Source organism: Sorex fumeus, unplaced genomic scaffold (genome assembly GCF_029834395.1).
Source record: "Sorex fumeus unplaced genomic scaffold, SorFum_2.1 ptg000072l, whole genome shotgun sequence".
In the NCBI taxonomy this organism is placed as follows: domain Eukaryota; kingdom Metazoa; phylum Chordata; class Mammalia; order Eulipotyphla; family Soricidae; genus Sorex; species Sorex fumeus.
The window spans coordinates 30,261,672-30,278,944 of record NW_026606129.1 but is presented as its reverse complement, the minus strand read 5'-3'; the positions used below and the strand labels follow the sequence as shown (position 1 = coordinate 30,278,944).

At 41.2% G+C, this 17,273-nt stretch overlaps 1 protein-coding gene across 1 annotated transcript in view; it reads left to right on the top strand.

The window, feature by feature from the left end:
* The window catches only part of NEK10 (NIMA related kinase 10), a 279,165-nt gene that overhangs the window by 83,919 nt on the left and 177,973 nt on the right, over positions 1-17,273 (top strand). The window contains exons 16-22 of the mRNA XM_056129461.1: positions 2,265-2,329; positions 4,685-4,787; positions 4,879-5,007; positions 5,517-5,654; positions 8,477-8,522; positions 13,593-13,714; positions 14,335-14,437. Of these exons, the coding sequence (XP_055985436.1) occupies positions 2,265-2,329; positions 4,685-4,787; positions 4,879-5,007; positions 5,517-5,654; positions 8,477-8,522; positions 13,593-13,714; positions 14,335-14,437 (706 nt within the window). The remainder of the gene's footprint in view (positions 1-2,264; positions 2,330-4,684; positions 4,788-4,878; positions 5,008-5,516; positions 5,655-8,476; positions 8,523-13,592; positions 13,715-14,334; positions 14,438-17,273) is intronic.

Genomic DNA, 17,273 nt, shown 5'->3' with positions numbered 1-17,273 from the left:
GCAGGGAGATGTGGGGCCTGGCAGGAGTCCTGGAGTCCTACAGATGGGAACTTCCAGGTGTGAAACTGGATTCTTGAGGGTGCGATGGATGCCTGACACTGACAAGCAGCTGTCTGGTAGATGCATTTTGTGAAGTCAGGAGAGAATCCCTCCCTCCCTCCCTCCCTCCCTCCCTCCCTCCCTCCCTCCCTCCCTCCCTCTCTTCCTTCTTTTCCTTCCTCTTTCACTCCCTCCTTCCCATTCCTTCCCTTCCTCCCTCACTTCCTTCCTTCCTCCTTACTTCTCTCCCTTTTCCCTCCCTCCCTCCCTCCCTCCCTCCCTCTCTTCCTTCCTTCGCTTCCTCTTTCATTCCCTCCCTTCCCTCCCTCCCTTTCTCCCTCACTTCCTTCCTCCCTCCTTTCCTCCCCCTCCCTCCCTTCCTTCCTTCCTTCCTTCCTTCCTTCCTTCCTTCCTTCCTTCCTTCACTTTCTCTTTCATTCCCTCCCTCCCTTCCCTCCCTTCCCTTCCTCTCTCACTTTCTTCCTCCCTCCTTTCCTCCCCCTTCCTTCCTTCCTTCCTTCCTTCCTTCCTTCCTTCCTTCCTTCCTTCCTTCCTTCCTTCTTCCCTCCCTCCCTTCCCCCTGCCTCCCTCCCTCCCTTCTTTCTCTTCCCTTCTCCTTCTCTACCCTCTTTCTCCCTCCCTCCCTCCCTCCCTCCCTCCCTCCCTCCCTCCCTCCCTCCCTCCCTCCATCCCTTCTTTCCTTCCCTTGTTTTCCAACCACATCCAGCCCAGCAGTGCCCAGGGCTTGTTCCTGGTTCTGTGCTCATGGGTTACTCTTGGTGGCTTGAGGAATCATTAGTTGCACTAGGAATAAGCCTGGGCTGACCTTGTGCAAGGCAAGCACCTTACTGGCGGTACTACCTCTCAGGGCTGGAAAGGGCTTTCTTGATGCACGCTTGCTCTCTACTTCCTCACTGGTCCTTCTCCTTCACCCAGACTCCTTCCTGCCATTTTCATATTTGCCTGCCTCCTGCCTTCTTGGGACCATTTTGTTTCTGAGGCTTCTTACTCAGGTTACTAAGTTTTGGACTTTCAGTTCAGAAATCCAGCAGCTTTGGTCCCTGTCTTGGTGGCCTGTGTTTCAGGTGCCACAGAAGGCCAGGGTCTTTTTTTGTTTTGTTTTTTCTCTTCGCACTGCAAAATGTCAGATGTTTATTTTTCTTCGTTAAAGTCTCACAGGCCTTTCAGAGTGTTCTCGAGAGTTACTGTCGATTGTTCTATTTGGGGACTGCTTAAGACTCTTTACTCCAGAGACCAATTTGTCAAGTTTGAGTCCAGTGTGCTGGTGGCTATTTTTATATGTCATCATTCCTCGTGTTTATTTTCTCACAGAAACTCTATAAATGTAGAGGCCTGCACTATGCAGTAAGCGTTCTGCACGGGGAGCTCCAGGCGCTTGCTCCGCATTTGGCCTTTCTCAGCAGATCTACTCTACTTCTTGTCCCCGTGTTCCTTTTGTATTGTTTTAGAGAGGAATTAGTGACAAGTAGGGAGTAAAGTATATAGTCAAGTAAATCCCCAGCCCTTCCAAACTACCTGAACACTTTAAAAGACAAGAGTGATCCAGGTGTTGATTTTTATTTTCCTTTTAAAATTTTCGTTTATGGCTTTGGCTGCCAGGTGGGGTCACTGATGCCTAATAAAGCCATTTGGAGGTTCGCTTCACCACCAGGATATTGTACTGAAAACAGCCCCCCCCTTCTCCTCCCTCTCTTGTTGTGATGCCTGGGGGTTGCACACACCTGGCTGGGGTGCTCACACACTTGGTTGTAGTGCTCTCTGGGGGCTGCACATCTGCTTGTGTTGCTCACACACACTTTCCCTCAGTGCTCACCAGGGCTCATGCTGTTAGTTGCGGGGCTTGCCAGGGGCTTGAACAAAGTCTGGTTCATTCTCACTCACGTGTTTGCTGGAAGTAGCACTCCTGGCCTAATGCTCACCCATTTCCCTTTGTGGTGAGGGCTGGGGATTTCACACTTCAGTTGCTGTGCTTGCATACCCCTGGCTACACACCAAAGAGGGTGCAGTCTGTTGCAATGCTGAGGGTGGCAGACAGCAGTGCCCCTGGGACCATGCCAGGCTCAGGGGTGGCACCAGGGATTGGATTTATGGCCACACACCCTCAGGGCAGGTGCTTTTAGCCGTGAATTCATTCTTCCAGTCCTCTGAAATGTTTGGATTGGATGAAGTGCCATTTTAGAATCCTGTATCTTCTTATTTTCCAGTGTTACGCTTTCAGAGCTTTGAGGTTCCTCTTCAGTATGGAAAGAAACAGACCACTCTTTAAAAGGTAAGGGCTTGGAGAAATGTTAGTGACTGAGGTATATTACCTGGAACTGCTTCCACATCCCGGATTTAGATGCAAGCGGTAGGAGAATGAATCAGTATGCAAGACACATGGCTTCAGACTTCTACAGCTCCACCAGAGCTACCTTAGTGATATTTTAAAACTGAGAATTAAATGATGATGAAAGACCATGAGTCACTCTATCAATACAGCACCCCTTAATTAACTGTGACTCCTCTTTTGGGGGGAAGGCAGGCACACCCAGTGGTGCTCAGAGCTTATGCCTGGCTCTGCAGTCAGAGCTTACTCCTCGCTCTGCACTCACAGCTCACTCCTGGCTCTGCACTCAGAGCTTACTCCTTGCTCTGCATTCATAATTCACTCCTAGAAGTGCTTGAGGGATGATAAGGGGTGCCAGGAATCTAATGGAGGTCAGCTGAGTACAAGACAAGCCCCCAACCCACTTTATTATTTTTATGGTCTTTTAACTGTGACTCTGGAGATTTGTAAAAGGTAAAGGTAAAGGCCCTCCTGTTGTTCATCGATTTGCTCGAGCGGGCCCAGTAACGTCTCCATTGGAGACTTTGTTATTACTGTGTTTGGCATATGGAATACATCACGGGTAGCTTGCCAGGCTTTGCCGTGTGGGCGAGATACTCTCGGTAGCTTGCCGGGCTCTCCGAGAGGGGCGGAGGAATCGAACTCGGGTAGGCCATGTTGGCTGCGTGCAAGGCAAACGCCCTACCGCTGTGCTATCTCTCGTAATTAGTAGTTTTTCTTTGAGACAGAAATTATCAATAACATAAAAATATGTGCTTGTTTTTGCCCATTCAAAATTCCAAAGTTAATCTAGACGTTTCTTCTGAATCAATACAAATAAAGGGGTTTTGTCTGGATATGCCCTGAAGGGCTGGAACCCATTTGCAGAAGAGGAGTCTGCATGTTCTTGGGTCGGAGTCTGTGCCTGTGAGCAGGACAGAAAATTAAGACCATGGGAAGCAGTTGGTAGTATCTACCTCTGTGTCCGGGATGCCATTTGGTTGGACTGGTTAGCCAGTATCACAGACTCCAGTTCTTACTAGGGCTTCATTGAGAAAGGAAAATAGGAATAAAGGATTTATTTGAAACAATCTTTTTTAATTGTTTTTCAAAACCATGAAACATTTTTTCTCACTATTTCCACATGATGTTGGAATTTAGGGGAAGAAAAAGGAGCATAGTTTCTCATTATAGTTATTCCTTTGAGGGTCCTAAACCATCCATTTTTGTAGATTCTTGATAGCAAGTAAACCCTTGAAATCAGTACCTTAGAAATAATGTATGAATGTCTCCATAGTTTTCATTTGCCACTATTTTTTATTTATTTTCATAAGACATTGAAAAGTTAGGTTCAGATTTGTCTCATATGGTTAATATGAGGCCTGACTCACATTTGTGAAATTGACCTATAATCAATAAAGATCCATTAATTTTTCTTTCTAAATACTTAATATCTGTAACCCCAAATATCCTACAAATAAACATGAGGCGTTTATATAATATCTGTTACATCGGGCTGGAGCGATAGCACAGCGGTAGGGCGTTCGCCTTACAAGCGGCCAACATGGCCGACCCGAGTTCGATTCCTCCGCCCCTCTCGGAGAGCCCGGCAAGCTACCGAGAGTATTCGATATGCCAGACACAGTAACAACAAAGTCTCCAATGGAGACGTTACTGGGCCCGCTCGAGCAAATCGACGATCAACGGGAGGGCCTTTACCTTACCTTACCTGTTACATCTATTTGTTTGTTTGCTGATAGGTACCCTTTATGATGATAGGTGCCCTTATTTATTTTTATTTTTAATCTTTTTTTATTGTTCTAGATGACAGACCTGACAGTGCTTGGTTATTGAACCCAGGGGTTCACTCATGCAAGTCATGTGCTTTATCTCTTGAGCCACATCCCCTGCAATATACATTTGTTTGTTTGGGGGGAGGGTGGGCACACCTTAGATGTGCTTAGGACTTGCCTCTAACTCAGGGATCACTCCTGGCATTGCTCCGGGGAAATGTTTTCATGTGCACATACTATAGTTTGTTAACTTCATAAGCCAAACATTATAAGGGCTCTATAACTTTTCCTTCCATTTGTTTTCCTTATTCTATCCCTAGAGAACTCTACTAGGTCTAGTTAGGTTTTTTTTTTTTATCATATAAGCATATGAGATAAGTTGGTATTATTTCCCTCCCCCCCCCCCATATTGTTAACTGAAGGGAGTTTGTATAGCATACTTAGTCTGTGAAGAGCTAAATCCAAAAGGGAAAGAATAAGCTACCACTTTCAAGTTCCACATTAGTGAATGTATTTCTCCCCATAGGCTTTTCCCTACCGACCTGTTTGAGATCTTCATTGACATAGGACACTATGTTCGGGACATCAGTGCTTACCAAGAATTGGTATCAAAATTGAATTTACTAGTGGTAAGTCATATTTTGGTAGTGGGTAGATAGTATGTAGTTGGGATGAAGCTTACCTGAGCAAACTGTTTCTTTCTTGCTGGTTTTTTGATAGGAGGATGAACTAAAGCAAATTGCAGAAAATATTGAAAGCATTAATCAGAATAAAGCGCCTTCAAAATACATAGGCAACTATGCAATTTTGGACCATCTGGGAAGTGGAGCATTTGGCTGTGTTTACAAGGTGACTCTCTATTAGTAAACAGCAATCTAATCTTCCCCAAGAAACCAGATGTTCTATTTATACACCTCCTGCCTTTGATCTAGAGCCCCTGACACTGAAAAACAGTGAACAAATAGAAAAAGTAGAATGCTCTTTTCCTAATAGATAGCTGTACTGTATTGTCTTATCTATCTCTCAGCTCTAGAAATTATTCACTGATTTTGAAAACAAAGCTGTCATTAATCGTTCACAAAAAGTAGTCAAATGGCCTGCCCTGGTGGATAACATGTTCTTCAAGTTGATACCAGGATATCTATATTTTCAAATGCAATTCTACTGAATACTGTACAGTCAAAGGACATATCAAGCTTCTGAGATGAAATTAACATAAATACAGATAGTATTTTAGACGTTGACTTATTTTCAGACTCGGTTTTATCATATGGTCTTACTAATATAATTTTTCCTTTTTTCTCCACCACCACCCCATTTTTTTTCTCTTTGGTTTCTTTGTTTTTGATCCATTTTAGGTTAGAAAACGTAGTGGTCAAAATCTTTTAGCAATGAAAGAGGTTAATTTACACAATCCAGCGTTTGGGAAGGATAAAAAAGATCGAGACAGCAGTGTGAAGAATATTGTTTCTGAATTAACCATAATTAAAGAGCAGGTAATTTTTTGTTCACTAAGATGCTTTCATTAAATGTCATTGAAAATAGTTTTTTTCAGTGCTGTCAGTCCCTGCTATTTAATAACTGGCTCTATTAAAATAATTCACAGTGAAGTCTGATATTTTAGCAATTTTTTTCTTAATGCATGACATTGAACCTTAGGAACAATTTTTTGCAGTTTATATTAGGACCAGGGATGAGCACATGATGATGTGTACTGCACAGAGTACATAATAGGCACTAAATCATTTTTTCCTTGTAAGCATATCCATTTCCTTCTTGTTATATTTTAGAATATTTGGTTACTTAGTAACATGCATAAGTATACAGCTAAAAATGTTCCCTGACTTTTTGTCAAGTCAAACCAAGCTGTTAACATTCCTCAAATGTGACTTATTAAATCTGAAATGTGGATTTTCAAGATGGGTTATTGGCATAAGCTGAATCTTCTGACATAATGTAATGACTCAATTAAGGATCATTATGAGGGTTTGTTTGGGGAGAAAGCATAAACATGTCAGAAGAGAATAGGATTTCTTTTTGTGATCCAAGAACACACTGACTTCTTTTCTAGCTTTCCTTATTTGTGCATTAATTCTGGATACTGTTCATTTATAACTCGTATGGAGAGCTCTTAGCTTCTCATCTCCTTGTCCCCACTTGTTTGGCTTGCAGTTTCTGTGTTGGAACATAAAGACCACCATGATAATCTTTATTCAGAAAAAATACAGTTCATGAATTATAGGAGGAATCGATCTCGGGTCGGCCATGTTGGCCGCTTGTAAGGCGAACGCCCTACCTGCTGTGTGCTATAGCACAGCGGGTAGGGCATTCGCCTTACAAGCGGCCAACATGGCCGACCCGAGTTCGATTCCTCCGCCCCTCTCGGAGAGCCCGGCAAGCTACCGAGAGTATTCGATATGCCAGACACAGTAACAACAAAGTCTCCAATGGAGACATTACTGGGCCCGCTCGAGCAAATCGACGATCAATGGGAGGGCCTTTACCTTTACCTTTATGAATTATAGAACATACTAACTTTAATAGTTGTAAGATTAACTTTTATGTACTGATAGACTAGATTTTAAAGTTATTCATTTGCTCATGTGTAGAAGAATCTTGCTTCATTATCAAGCATGGTTCTAACCTTATGATCAGAGATCTTCAAGGAACCCTCATCTTGATATAGTCCAGTGATCGATCTAGGAGCCAGAATATTGCTCTGGTGACTTAGCCAGGTTCCACATGTAAAGTCTGCTGGGCCACGTTCTATTCGATGAGGTGAACCATTTCTTTTAGAGCTTTTCTGAAGAAAAGCAAGTTTCTTGGTGGTCACAGATAAGGGGCTTGGACTTGGAGATAATTCAGTACTGTAGAACTCAGACTGCACTCTCAGACATTGAATCCATGGAAAGGTTAATCCACAACATTGCAACATTGAGGCCTCGGTGGAAGAACTGACAGAAGCTGGAGCATGGGATGCGAGTGTAGATTTGTTAAGATGAAGATTAAGCTTCACTAATGAAGGTGCTCTGGAACACAAAGGCTTTAAAAGAGGCCCCCCAGCACTTCAGGCTATTTCTCTTTAGTGCAAGAGGCTGAGAATGAGCAGACCAGGTGGCCAGTGTTCTCTGTTCCTCTGATTGCTCTGCAACCTGCTGGGTTGTTGTCTTCTTTGGCAGGGTTGGAACTGCCTTAGGCACCTTCATATCTGGGCTTTGGAGAGGAGGCGTTTGGTGGGTGGTGCTCCTTGTTTCTGTTCCTAAGCACCTATATCTCCACACACTCTTGGTGATGGCGTCCTCCTGTGGCTACAGGGCAGGGGAGAGATGTACTCCAGGAGCCACATGCTCTGTTTCAGAGCACACAGCAGGCATACAGCCCTTCAGAAAGACAAGAAAAAGACCCAAGGGAGCAGCAAGGGATTTTCAAGTGGAATGATGACCAATATGAAATAAAGAACAATTTTGATTTACTTAGAAACTCATCCCCCTATCAGAATTTTATTGTACATGTAGAAAAAGATGCCTTAAAAAAGAAAAATCCACTACCCAAGTAGGATTTTATATGTGCAGTCTTTGAATAAATTCCTGTCAAACTACTCTTCACATTTAGAAGTTGAGATAAAATCAATATATTAATTTAGGTGTGCAATGTAACAAACATTATGTTTGATATTTGTATATATTGCAAAAATAGTTATCACAGTATATAAACCAGCAACAGGATTCCTGCTGAAGCTAGGTGGACTAGATGAATCTTAGTCAAGAAGATCAGAGATGAGTGATCACAGAGGTAGTCTGTGTCAACTATTGTGCTTTAAGTGGGGCAAATATTCATAGATAATAATAGTACAAGCTTTATAAGTGGTGGAGTGGCAGAGTGAGGTAAAAAATATGGGCTTCATGTATTCAGCATGAACTGCTCTAACTGAGTTTTAGTCTTCATGCCATCTTTTTGCACTGTGGGGACCGGGAGGGCAAAATAATTTATTAAGTTTCTTTTCAGGTATACATTTTTCTGTTTTACTCAATTAGGTGATAAAGTATAATCAGCTTGAAAAATTTCAATAAATTTGATACATAAGGCTATAGAGGAGATGGCTACTTTCAGATCAGTTTTTTAAGTGGCAAATAAGAAAAAATTCAGATAATATCTTTTGTGTTTAGTTTTATAAATAAATGCTATCATTATAAATAACTAGCATTTATAAATAAATGCTATCATTTCTTTGTCGTTTTCAAATAGGCTAACGACGTTGTCTATAAAACAAGTTTGGGTTTTGATGTAGAGTAATGTGTATTCATATCTTTTCTTATAGCTTTATCATCCCAACATTGTACGATATTATAAAACTTTCCTGGAAAGTAAGTATGAATTTTCATGATATTTCTAGTTTTTTTTTCTTTTAAGTTAAGCAAGGTAGTTTTACCTTTTATCTTTTTAGTTTTGGGGACACACCCAGCAGTGCTAAGATCTTATTCCTGACTCTGCACTTAGGAATCACTGTTGGTGGGCCCAGGGAGTGCTGGGGATAGAACCTGGTTTGGCATGGTGAACGTTCTACCTGCTCTACTGTCTCTCTGGCCCCAAGGTAGTTTTTATTGAATGAAACTTGCTTAGAAAGATGTGAGAGGAAGCAAAGAGTAAATGTATTCAATGGAGTACCCAGGCTTCTCCTGTTGGAAATAATGCAAGCAAAGAAACAGACCAGCTCGGCCAGTGGCGTGGCATCTTTGAAGATACCATTAGCTTCAATGTCATGGAGGGTTTTGCCAACTTTATCTTCAATGTACCTTATGGTTTCTGGTCTGATGTTGAGGTCTTTAATCCATTTTGATCTTACTTTTGTACATGGTGTTAGGCAGAGTTCTGAGCCTATTTTTTTGCATGTAGCCGTCCAGTGATGCCAACACAATTTATTAAAGAGGCTTTCCTTACTCCACTTCACATTACTTGCACCTTTATCAAAGATTAGATGATCATATGATTGAGGGGAGATGTCAGTGTATTCAACCCTGTTCCACTGGTCTGCAGTTCTGCCTTTGTTCCAGTACCATGCTGTTTTAATTATTACTGCTTTGTAGTACAGTTTGAAGTTAGGGAGGTTGATTCCTCCCATTTTCTTTTTCCCAAGAATTGCTTTAGCTATTCGTGGGGGCTTATTGTTCCATATAAATTTCAGGAGTGTTTGCTCCATTTCTTTGAAGAATGTCATGGGTATCCTTATAGGAGGATCCTCCCAGGAGGGGAGATGCATGTCGAAAGTGGACTATGGACTGAACATGTTTGCCACTCAATGCCTCTTTTGCAGACCACAACACCCAAAAGGAGAGAGAGAACACAGGGGATTGCCCTGCCACAGAGGCAGGGGGGGATGGGGGTGGAGGGATATTATCCATGGTGGTGGAAAATGGGCACTGGTGGAGGGATGGGTATCTGATCATTGTATAATCGAAACCCAAGCACAAAAAATTGTAAATCTACAACTGTACCTCATGGTGTTTCACTAATAAAAAAAAATATATATAATAATTAATTTAAAAAAAAAGAAACAGACCAGCAAGCACAATACCTGTTCAAGGGGACACTTGTTAGATATTTTTTATGTTACAAAGTCACAAGATAGGCTTAGTAATATTTTAATTTTTCTTGTTGATATTACAGTAAAAATCTAGTGGATTGGTTTTTTTTTTATTTATTGAATCACGGTGGGAAAAGTTACAAAGCTTTCAGGTTTAAGTCTCGGTCATGAAACGATTAAACACATTTCCCTTCACCAGTACTTACTTTTCACCACCAAGAACCCCAATATACCCCCCTTCCACCCCTCCCAATGCCTGTGTAGCAGATGAATTCTAATTAGCACTCTATCTAGTGCTAGATTAGATTAGATTAGATTGATTGTTTCGACAAAAGATGCAACATTATTGTTTAGAGTTTACACCCCAAAATCAGACCTGGTGAAAAGGCATTGTAAAATAATTTGTTTTCTACAACTGGTTACAAGAAACAAATGATGTCGTGGGTGATTTTGGATTTCTGATATTTTACTTATTAAGCCTGGAAGTATTTCTGCCGAGAGCAAGATAATTATGAGATTGGTTTCTGTGGCTCTGGAGTCATGCTGCCATGGATTAACGCATAGTCCATTCATTTTTCTGCCACAAGCTGCCGGGCTCTGCATTAAATCCTTGTGCTTCTGGAGCCATGACTGTGCCAGAGAGCCGCTTGTGGGGGGCAACCTGTGACCTCGGTAGGGCATAAACGATGAGCCGGGAATGCCCCCCTTCCCATGAGGTTTCAGTTGCCCCGTCACCACTGGCTCATACCTGGCTTTCCAAAGAGTTCCAAGGCGGCTGCCATCTTGCTGTCCAGGGGGAAAAAGGTGGAAGGGAGAAACACCCTTTCCCTCCCAGGCAGGCATGGAGCCGTGGGTTAACACATAGTCCATTCATTTTTCTGCCACAAGCTGCTGGGCTCTGTGTTAAGTCCTTGTGCTTCTGGAGCCCTGGCCGTGCTGGAGAGCCGCTCATGGGGGGCACCCTGTGACCTCGGTAGAATGTGAAGGACATAGTAGATTGTTTTTTGATGCATGAAACTGTGATATAAAAAACCATTGACCAAAGCTATTTATAAAATGTTTAGGCTTCTAAATGAAAGAACGAACAAATGAAAACAGTTATAGGTGTTTTCATACAATCAAAACAGATCAGGAGAGAGCTAGAGAGATTCCTCATGGGCTGCACATATGCTTTGCATGCAGGAAGTCTGGGTTTGACCCCCAGGACTGTAGAGTCATCTGAACGCCACTGGATACAACCCCCCTTCCCCCTTCTCGCAACACAGGGCCCAAGCACAAAACATAGTATCCCCAGCACAAAACAAAGCAAGCAAACAAAAAGGATGAGGAGATAAGTAAACCAAGAGATAGTGGATAAAAATGAATGTTTTTATTTTCTTTTTGACTCTGATGAATTTTTTTCTCCACTCCTGGCCACCCCTTCCCCTCTCTCCCCTAAACTCCCCCTCACAAAAAATTGGGAACGGACTTTGTCCTAGATCTCTATTATGCAAGGTTCAGAAACTACCACAAGGTGGCAATGGAGGCCCAGCTGATTCTGCAGTAAGGCTAATAGTAGCACTGAATGAAAAAGTGGAGAAGTCCAACTCAAATCACTAGTTTAAAACAATATAGATGGGGGGTGGGAGGGATACTGGGACCCGTGGTGGTGGAAAATGGGCACTGGTGGAGGAATGGGTATTTGATCATTGTATAATTGAAATCCAAGCACAAAAATGTATAAGTCTACAACTGTACCTCATGGTGTTTCACTAATAAAAATTAAAAAAAAGGGAAAGAAACAGAGGCTGCTAGAAAGGATAAAAACAACAACAACAAAAAACCCTCACAACCCCCCCCCCAAAACCCCAATTTAGTAGGAGCTGGAGAGACACTACAGGAGTTCAGGCCCTTGCCTTGAACACCACTGACTTCAGATTGATCCCCAGCACCACATGTGGTCTCCTGGGCACTGCCACGGATGATTACAGAGCCCTGAGCACTGCCAGGAATGATTACAGAGCCCTGAGCACAGCCCTGTCCTCAAACAAAACACACCTATATAGTAATGTTGGCTAAGAAAATGTAATACTTGATAAACCTTAACAATATGCATCACATAGGAAATATTTCAAACCCACATCTCAACTTGAAGGGAGATTTAGGGACATACAAGCCAACAATGGGAGTGCCCGCACAGCCCCTTTATCAGTACTTTTGTTGTGCTCTTTGGTATGTTACGACTTCACCCATTTCTCTTCAGCCAGTTGACTCAGGATTCAGTGCTGTGACTCTCTAGCAAATCCTGCCCATTTGTTCTTCATATTTGATTTTTTTTTCTGTGCCAGGGATCAAACTCAGTTTCTGGATATGTTAACCCCTCCTACTAATTTACCTCTTAAGAATCATTTCTTGTATTTAGTTCTTGTCCCTGGGCTGGAGCAATAGCACAACGCATAGGGCATTTGTCTTGCACACGGCCGACCCGGTTTGATTCCTCCGCCCCTCTCGGATAGCCCGGCAAGCTACTGAGAGTATCTTGCCTGTTCGGCAAAGCCTGGCAAGCTACCTGTGACATATTCGATATGCCAAAAATAGTAAAAAGTCTCACAATTTGTTGTGAGGCATAATTGGTGCCTGTTCGAGCAAATCGATGAACAACGAGAGGACAGTGCTACAGTGCTACAGTTCTTGTACTTTGAAGTGATACACTTGTCTTAATTTTAAAAAAATAAATAAGACCCTTTTTTAAAAATTACCTGGTATATTTAAAAAAAGGCATTAACTTAAAAATCCATTAAACATGAGAAAAGTAGAATAGGCAATGTTGATATATGGAAATAAAAGCTGGTGAAATTAAAAATAAAGCTAGAAATAAGTTAAGACATATAATACATATTTCTTGGAATTATGAAATATTTGAAACTATATTAACATCTAGCTTGAAGGGAATGATTAAATACATCTATGGTGTACATGTATTGTGGAATACTATGTAGGCAACAATAAGAATGGTGTGGATATGTGCACTGATATATAAGGCCATGACTGGAAAAAAGTATAAATTATAAAAACATGTTTGATATTTCATTTCATGTTTATATAATATTTACATTTTAAAATGAATATACATAGCTATTCACATACACATACATTGTCGCAAAATATATATATGTTACATACTATTTTGGCTTAAGAAAAACATGTAGAATTTACTTCTTTGTTTCTTAGCATCTGAAGCACAGTAACAAAGTGAGAAACATTAGGTTATGAGGTTCCCAGTACCATAGGATAAAATCAGGAGAGGTTGGGCTTTCTGTTCTCAAAGGGCACACAACAGACAACATGCCATACAGGTAATACTTTCAACTATGCCTTTGCAAGACTATGACATGATTCAGTTATCAAATTCCATAGGGAAAATCTATGATATTACAGGACAGTGAACTTTCAGAATGTCATTTTTGAAGATCTTACTTTCTTGAAGAGTAAATTAAAGCCTCCTCCCCTCCCCTCCCCTCCCCTCCCCTCCCCTCCCCTCTCCTCCCCTCCCCTTCCCTCCTCTTCCCTCCTCTTCCTAAGAGGAAAACTGGGCTTACATGTTCTTCGGGAACTCCTCTGTGACTTAGATTATTTGCTGATTCTCCTGATGTTACCCAGATGTTCTGTGTCCTGGTGCCCTTGCTTTTTTGTGCAAGGGCACAAAAAAGTCTATCAGCTTTGTCCCTCCACAGCTGAGAGGATCCCTAAATTTTGAATGCACTCCCTTGCATGCCTACTTAGAAGCTTGGATTCTAATTTGTGAGTGGGATCTTTTCATTCTAAAGTCTATGCAAAATTCTAAGTTCTATTACCCTTTTCCTTTTTTGAATAGACGACAGACTATATATAGTCATGGAGCTTATAGAGGGGGCACCTCTTGGGGAGCATTTCAGTTCTCTGAAGGAAAAGCAACACCATTTTACTGAAGAAAGACTATGGAAAATATTTATACAGGTATGTTTTCCTAGAGAGAGCAAAGTTCGAGCTGACTTCGTGGACACACATGGAGTAGCTGTTTGTTTATATTGTACACACATTGAGGAAACTAAAATTGTTCTCTTCACTTAATTTATTTAGTTTTTGGGCCAATACATGCTATACCCAGGGCTTACTCCTAGTTGTGCACTCGGGGATCACTCCCTGGTGGACTCAGGGAACTCTATGGAGTGCCTGAAATTAAACCCAGGTTGGCTGTGTTCAAGTCTAGCACCGTATTGGCTATACTATCTCTCTGACGCCACCACCCACCTTTTATTGATTACCATTAGTTTCCAGTATTATAGAAGTTCAACGCTATGGCTTCACATTCTTGTGTGTGAATAGGATTCACCTCTTTCCCTTGAAGGCCAGCACCAACTCCACTCCCCAAAGACCCCTCCCCCTCCCCCTTCCCTTCCATTTCTTTCCCTTCAGCACTACCCTAGTTTTCATTGGACCTTGGAGGAGTCAGCTTTGTTTTGCTAGTTTGTCTTCTTTATTTTTATATCACACATAGGTGCAAATCCCCCAGGTAACTGTCTATTACTTCTTACTTCACTTAGCCTTAAATTGATTTATTTATTTGCTGTTTCAAGCTGTGCTTAGCTCTCCGGTACTTACACAAGGAGAAGAGGATTGTTCATCGAGATCTGACGCCAAACAATATTATGTTGGGGGATAAGGACAAAGTGACAGTGAGTAAGTAGAAGATTCTAAACTTAAGAATTTCTAAAATATTATTCGATACCGGAGAGTGAACAGTGTGGTCCTTAATGGTTGAGTGACATTTTGCCTGCATGTGAAAATGAAGCACTCTGGGTAGAGACGAGGATCTAATTCCCCAAATCAATGCTCCCTAAGTGTTTTATTTCTGTAGAATACTGTCTCATCAACAGAACCTGTGTGACAGCCCCAGACACACATTGTTTAGACCCATTTAGCAATAGTCTGTGCTGAACAGGTGAAAAATGAGCATATCAAAAGGTATTAGAAAACCCAGACATTTCTAGCATTCAGTATAAAGTTTTAATCAAACATTTTGTTCTGCAGCAACTATACTGAATGTTAGCTAATTATTTTATGCCTGAGGTTTTTGTTCCTCTGCCTACATTTGCCTAACTTTCAGTCGTAACCTGCATTTATTTTAGCAGCAGGGAGGGTAGGTGTCCACACTTGACAGTGCTCAAATCGTACTCCTGTGTTCAGGGCTCACTCCTGGTGGGGATTGGATGGGCGCTGTGCGATGCTAAGGATCCAACTCAGGTCAACCACGTGCAAGAAAAGTGCCTTCACTACTGTACTATGTCTCTGACCCCAATTGTGACAATTTTTTTTTTTTGGTCTGGAACGTCATGTTAGATTTTTACTGACCTTCTTTACTTTTGAACACTTGTTTTTCACTCTTATGCACAGTAATGTCTTGCCAACTATAGTTTAGAGAGATACACCCTAAATCAATAGGCTTCAAATAGTTTTGGTTGCTTGTTTGGGGTTTTAGGATGACACTCAGTGATGATGGTGCTCATGGGAATTTGGTAACAGGAGTATGCCAAGTGCAGGAAAGGGCTCTACCTCCTGTGTCATCTCACTGCTCCCAGATTGGGGTTTTTTTTTTAGCAGTAAAATAAATAGAAATAAATAGATTTTATTTGGTAGGTTTTTTAAAGTGAGAAGGGAGAGAGAGAGAGAGAGAGAGAGAGAAACGTGGAAAGATCCTCTACACACATACCAGCATTAGACACGAAAGCATGAAAGTACACATCTCAAGAGGGGAGATGAGGGTGACACATGTGCTTAGCTGCCACATGTGCTCGGCCTCCTGGGCACAAGCAGCACTTGGGCTCAGGCAGCATATGCGCCACCCACAGGTTGTTTTGTTGTTGTTTTGTTTGGGAACCATACCTGACTTTGTTCAGGGTTTACTCCTGACTCTGCACTCAGGGATTACTCCTGGCAGGCTTGGGAGACCCTAGGGGGTTCCAGGAATTGAACCTCACTCTGCTACATACAAGGCAAGCACCCTGTCTACTGTACTATTTTAAAGCTATACAGATGTTTTTGATCATGATCAGTAAATTTTGAGAATATACTGCCAATATGTATATGCTTATTTGTAAATCCTATATACATATTATTGCCTAATATTCTATTAGCACAAGTCTGGTAAATATAGTATATCAAAACATAAAAGGTGTATTAAAATTTAAATAATTCTAATAATAGAATTGCTAGAGATCGAACTTGCTTTGCGACATGCAAGGCAGGTGCCTTACTTGCTGTACTTATATTATCTTTCCAGCCCCCAAATAGAAGTTTCAGTACTTTAAACCCACCCACCTCCCTGTACTTGTACGTGGCCGACCCAGGTTCTATTCCCAGCATCCCATATGGTCCCCTGAGCACTGCCAGGGATAATTCCTGAGTGCAGAGCCAGGAGTAACCCCTGTGCATCGCTGGGTGTGACCCAAAAAGAAAAAAAGGAAAAAAATAAATTCCTGTATTAGTTTTGAAAAAAAGAGAAACAACCTAAAGCAGAACTCCATAGATATCCATAGATAATCTTTTACACAAAGTTACTTAGAAATATTTTCAGGAATTTGTGAAATGTAAAATGAAAGCATGTTTTAACTTATTTAGTCATTTAAAATTAATTACAGTTTTTACTAAAACAGATTTTTTTATAAGTTGGACTAGCATTTTCTTAAAAATCTTGACTATTTACATTCATGTAGATATTTAAATTTGCATTCTGCCATCTTTTTTCCCCCACATGATTACTTTCAGTTATTTTTGTATTTTTCCTTCTGGTATTTGTTTTTTTGTTGTGATATTTGAAGATTTAATTTTTCTAGTTCCTCTTCATTCCAGTTACTATCCTGTCAATATAATGTTTAATGTAGCACAATTTTGAGTCAAATCTGTATCAATATTTGCATTATTTATATTATTGATTTTCATTTAATGTTGATTACTTTTCCTTTCTTACAGGCCTTTTTGTTTGTCTTGAAGTTAATATTTTTATTTTCTTGTTATCTTACATTCTTTGTATGTATTCTTTCCAAATCTTTCAAAAGCTTTTTAGAAAATGCTTTCAGGACTATTTTCACGTCGTCAAACATGACAACTTTGACTAATTTGTTTTCCCATTGACACTCTATTCCTGCAGCTGCTTCCTTTAGTGTAGATTGAAGTTGACTTTAGGACAAATGCACAGTCATTGCCCTAAAACTTTGATTGTTCCAGTTCAGATGAGAGTTTATAGTTCCATATCATTTTATGTTTTTCTCCTTCTTTTTAAACCTCACCAATTCAACTAAAATGTATCTGCCAATACTTTCTTATTTTATTTTTTAATTTTTGGGGCCATACCTGGAGGTGCTCAGGGCTTACTTCTGGCTCTATGCTCAGGGGACACTGCTGGCAATGCTCAGGAGATTGCATGGGGTGATGGGGACAGAACCTATGTCAGCCACATGCAAGGCAAGTTCCCCACCCACTGTACTATCTCATTGACACTGACCAGTGCTTTCTGAAG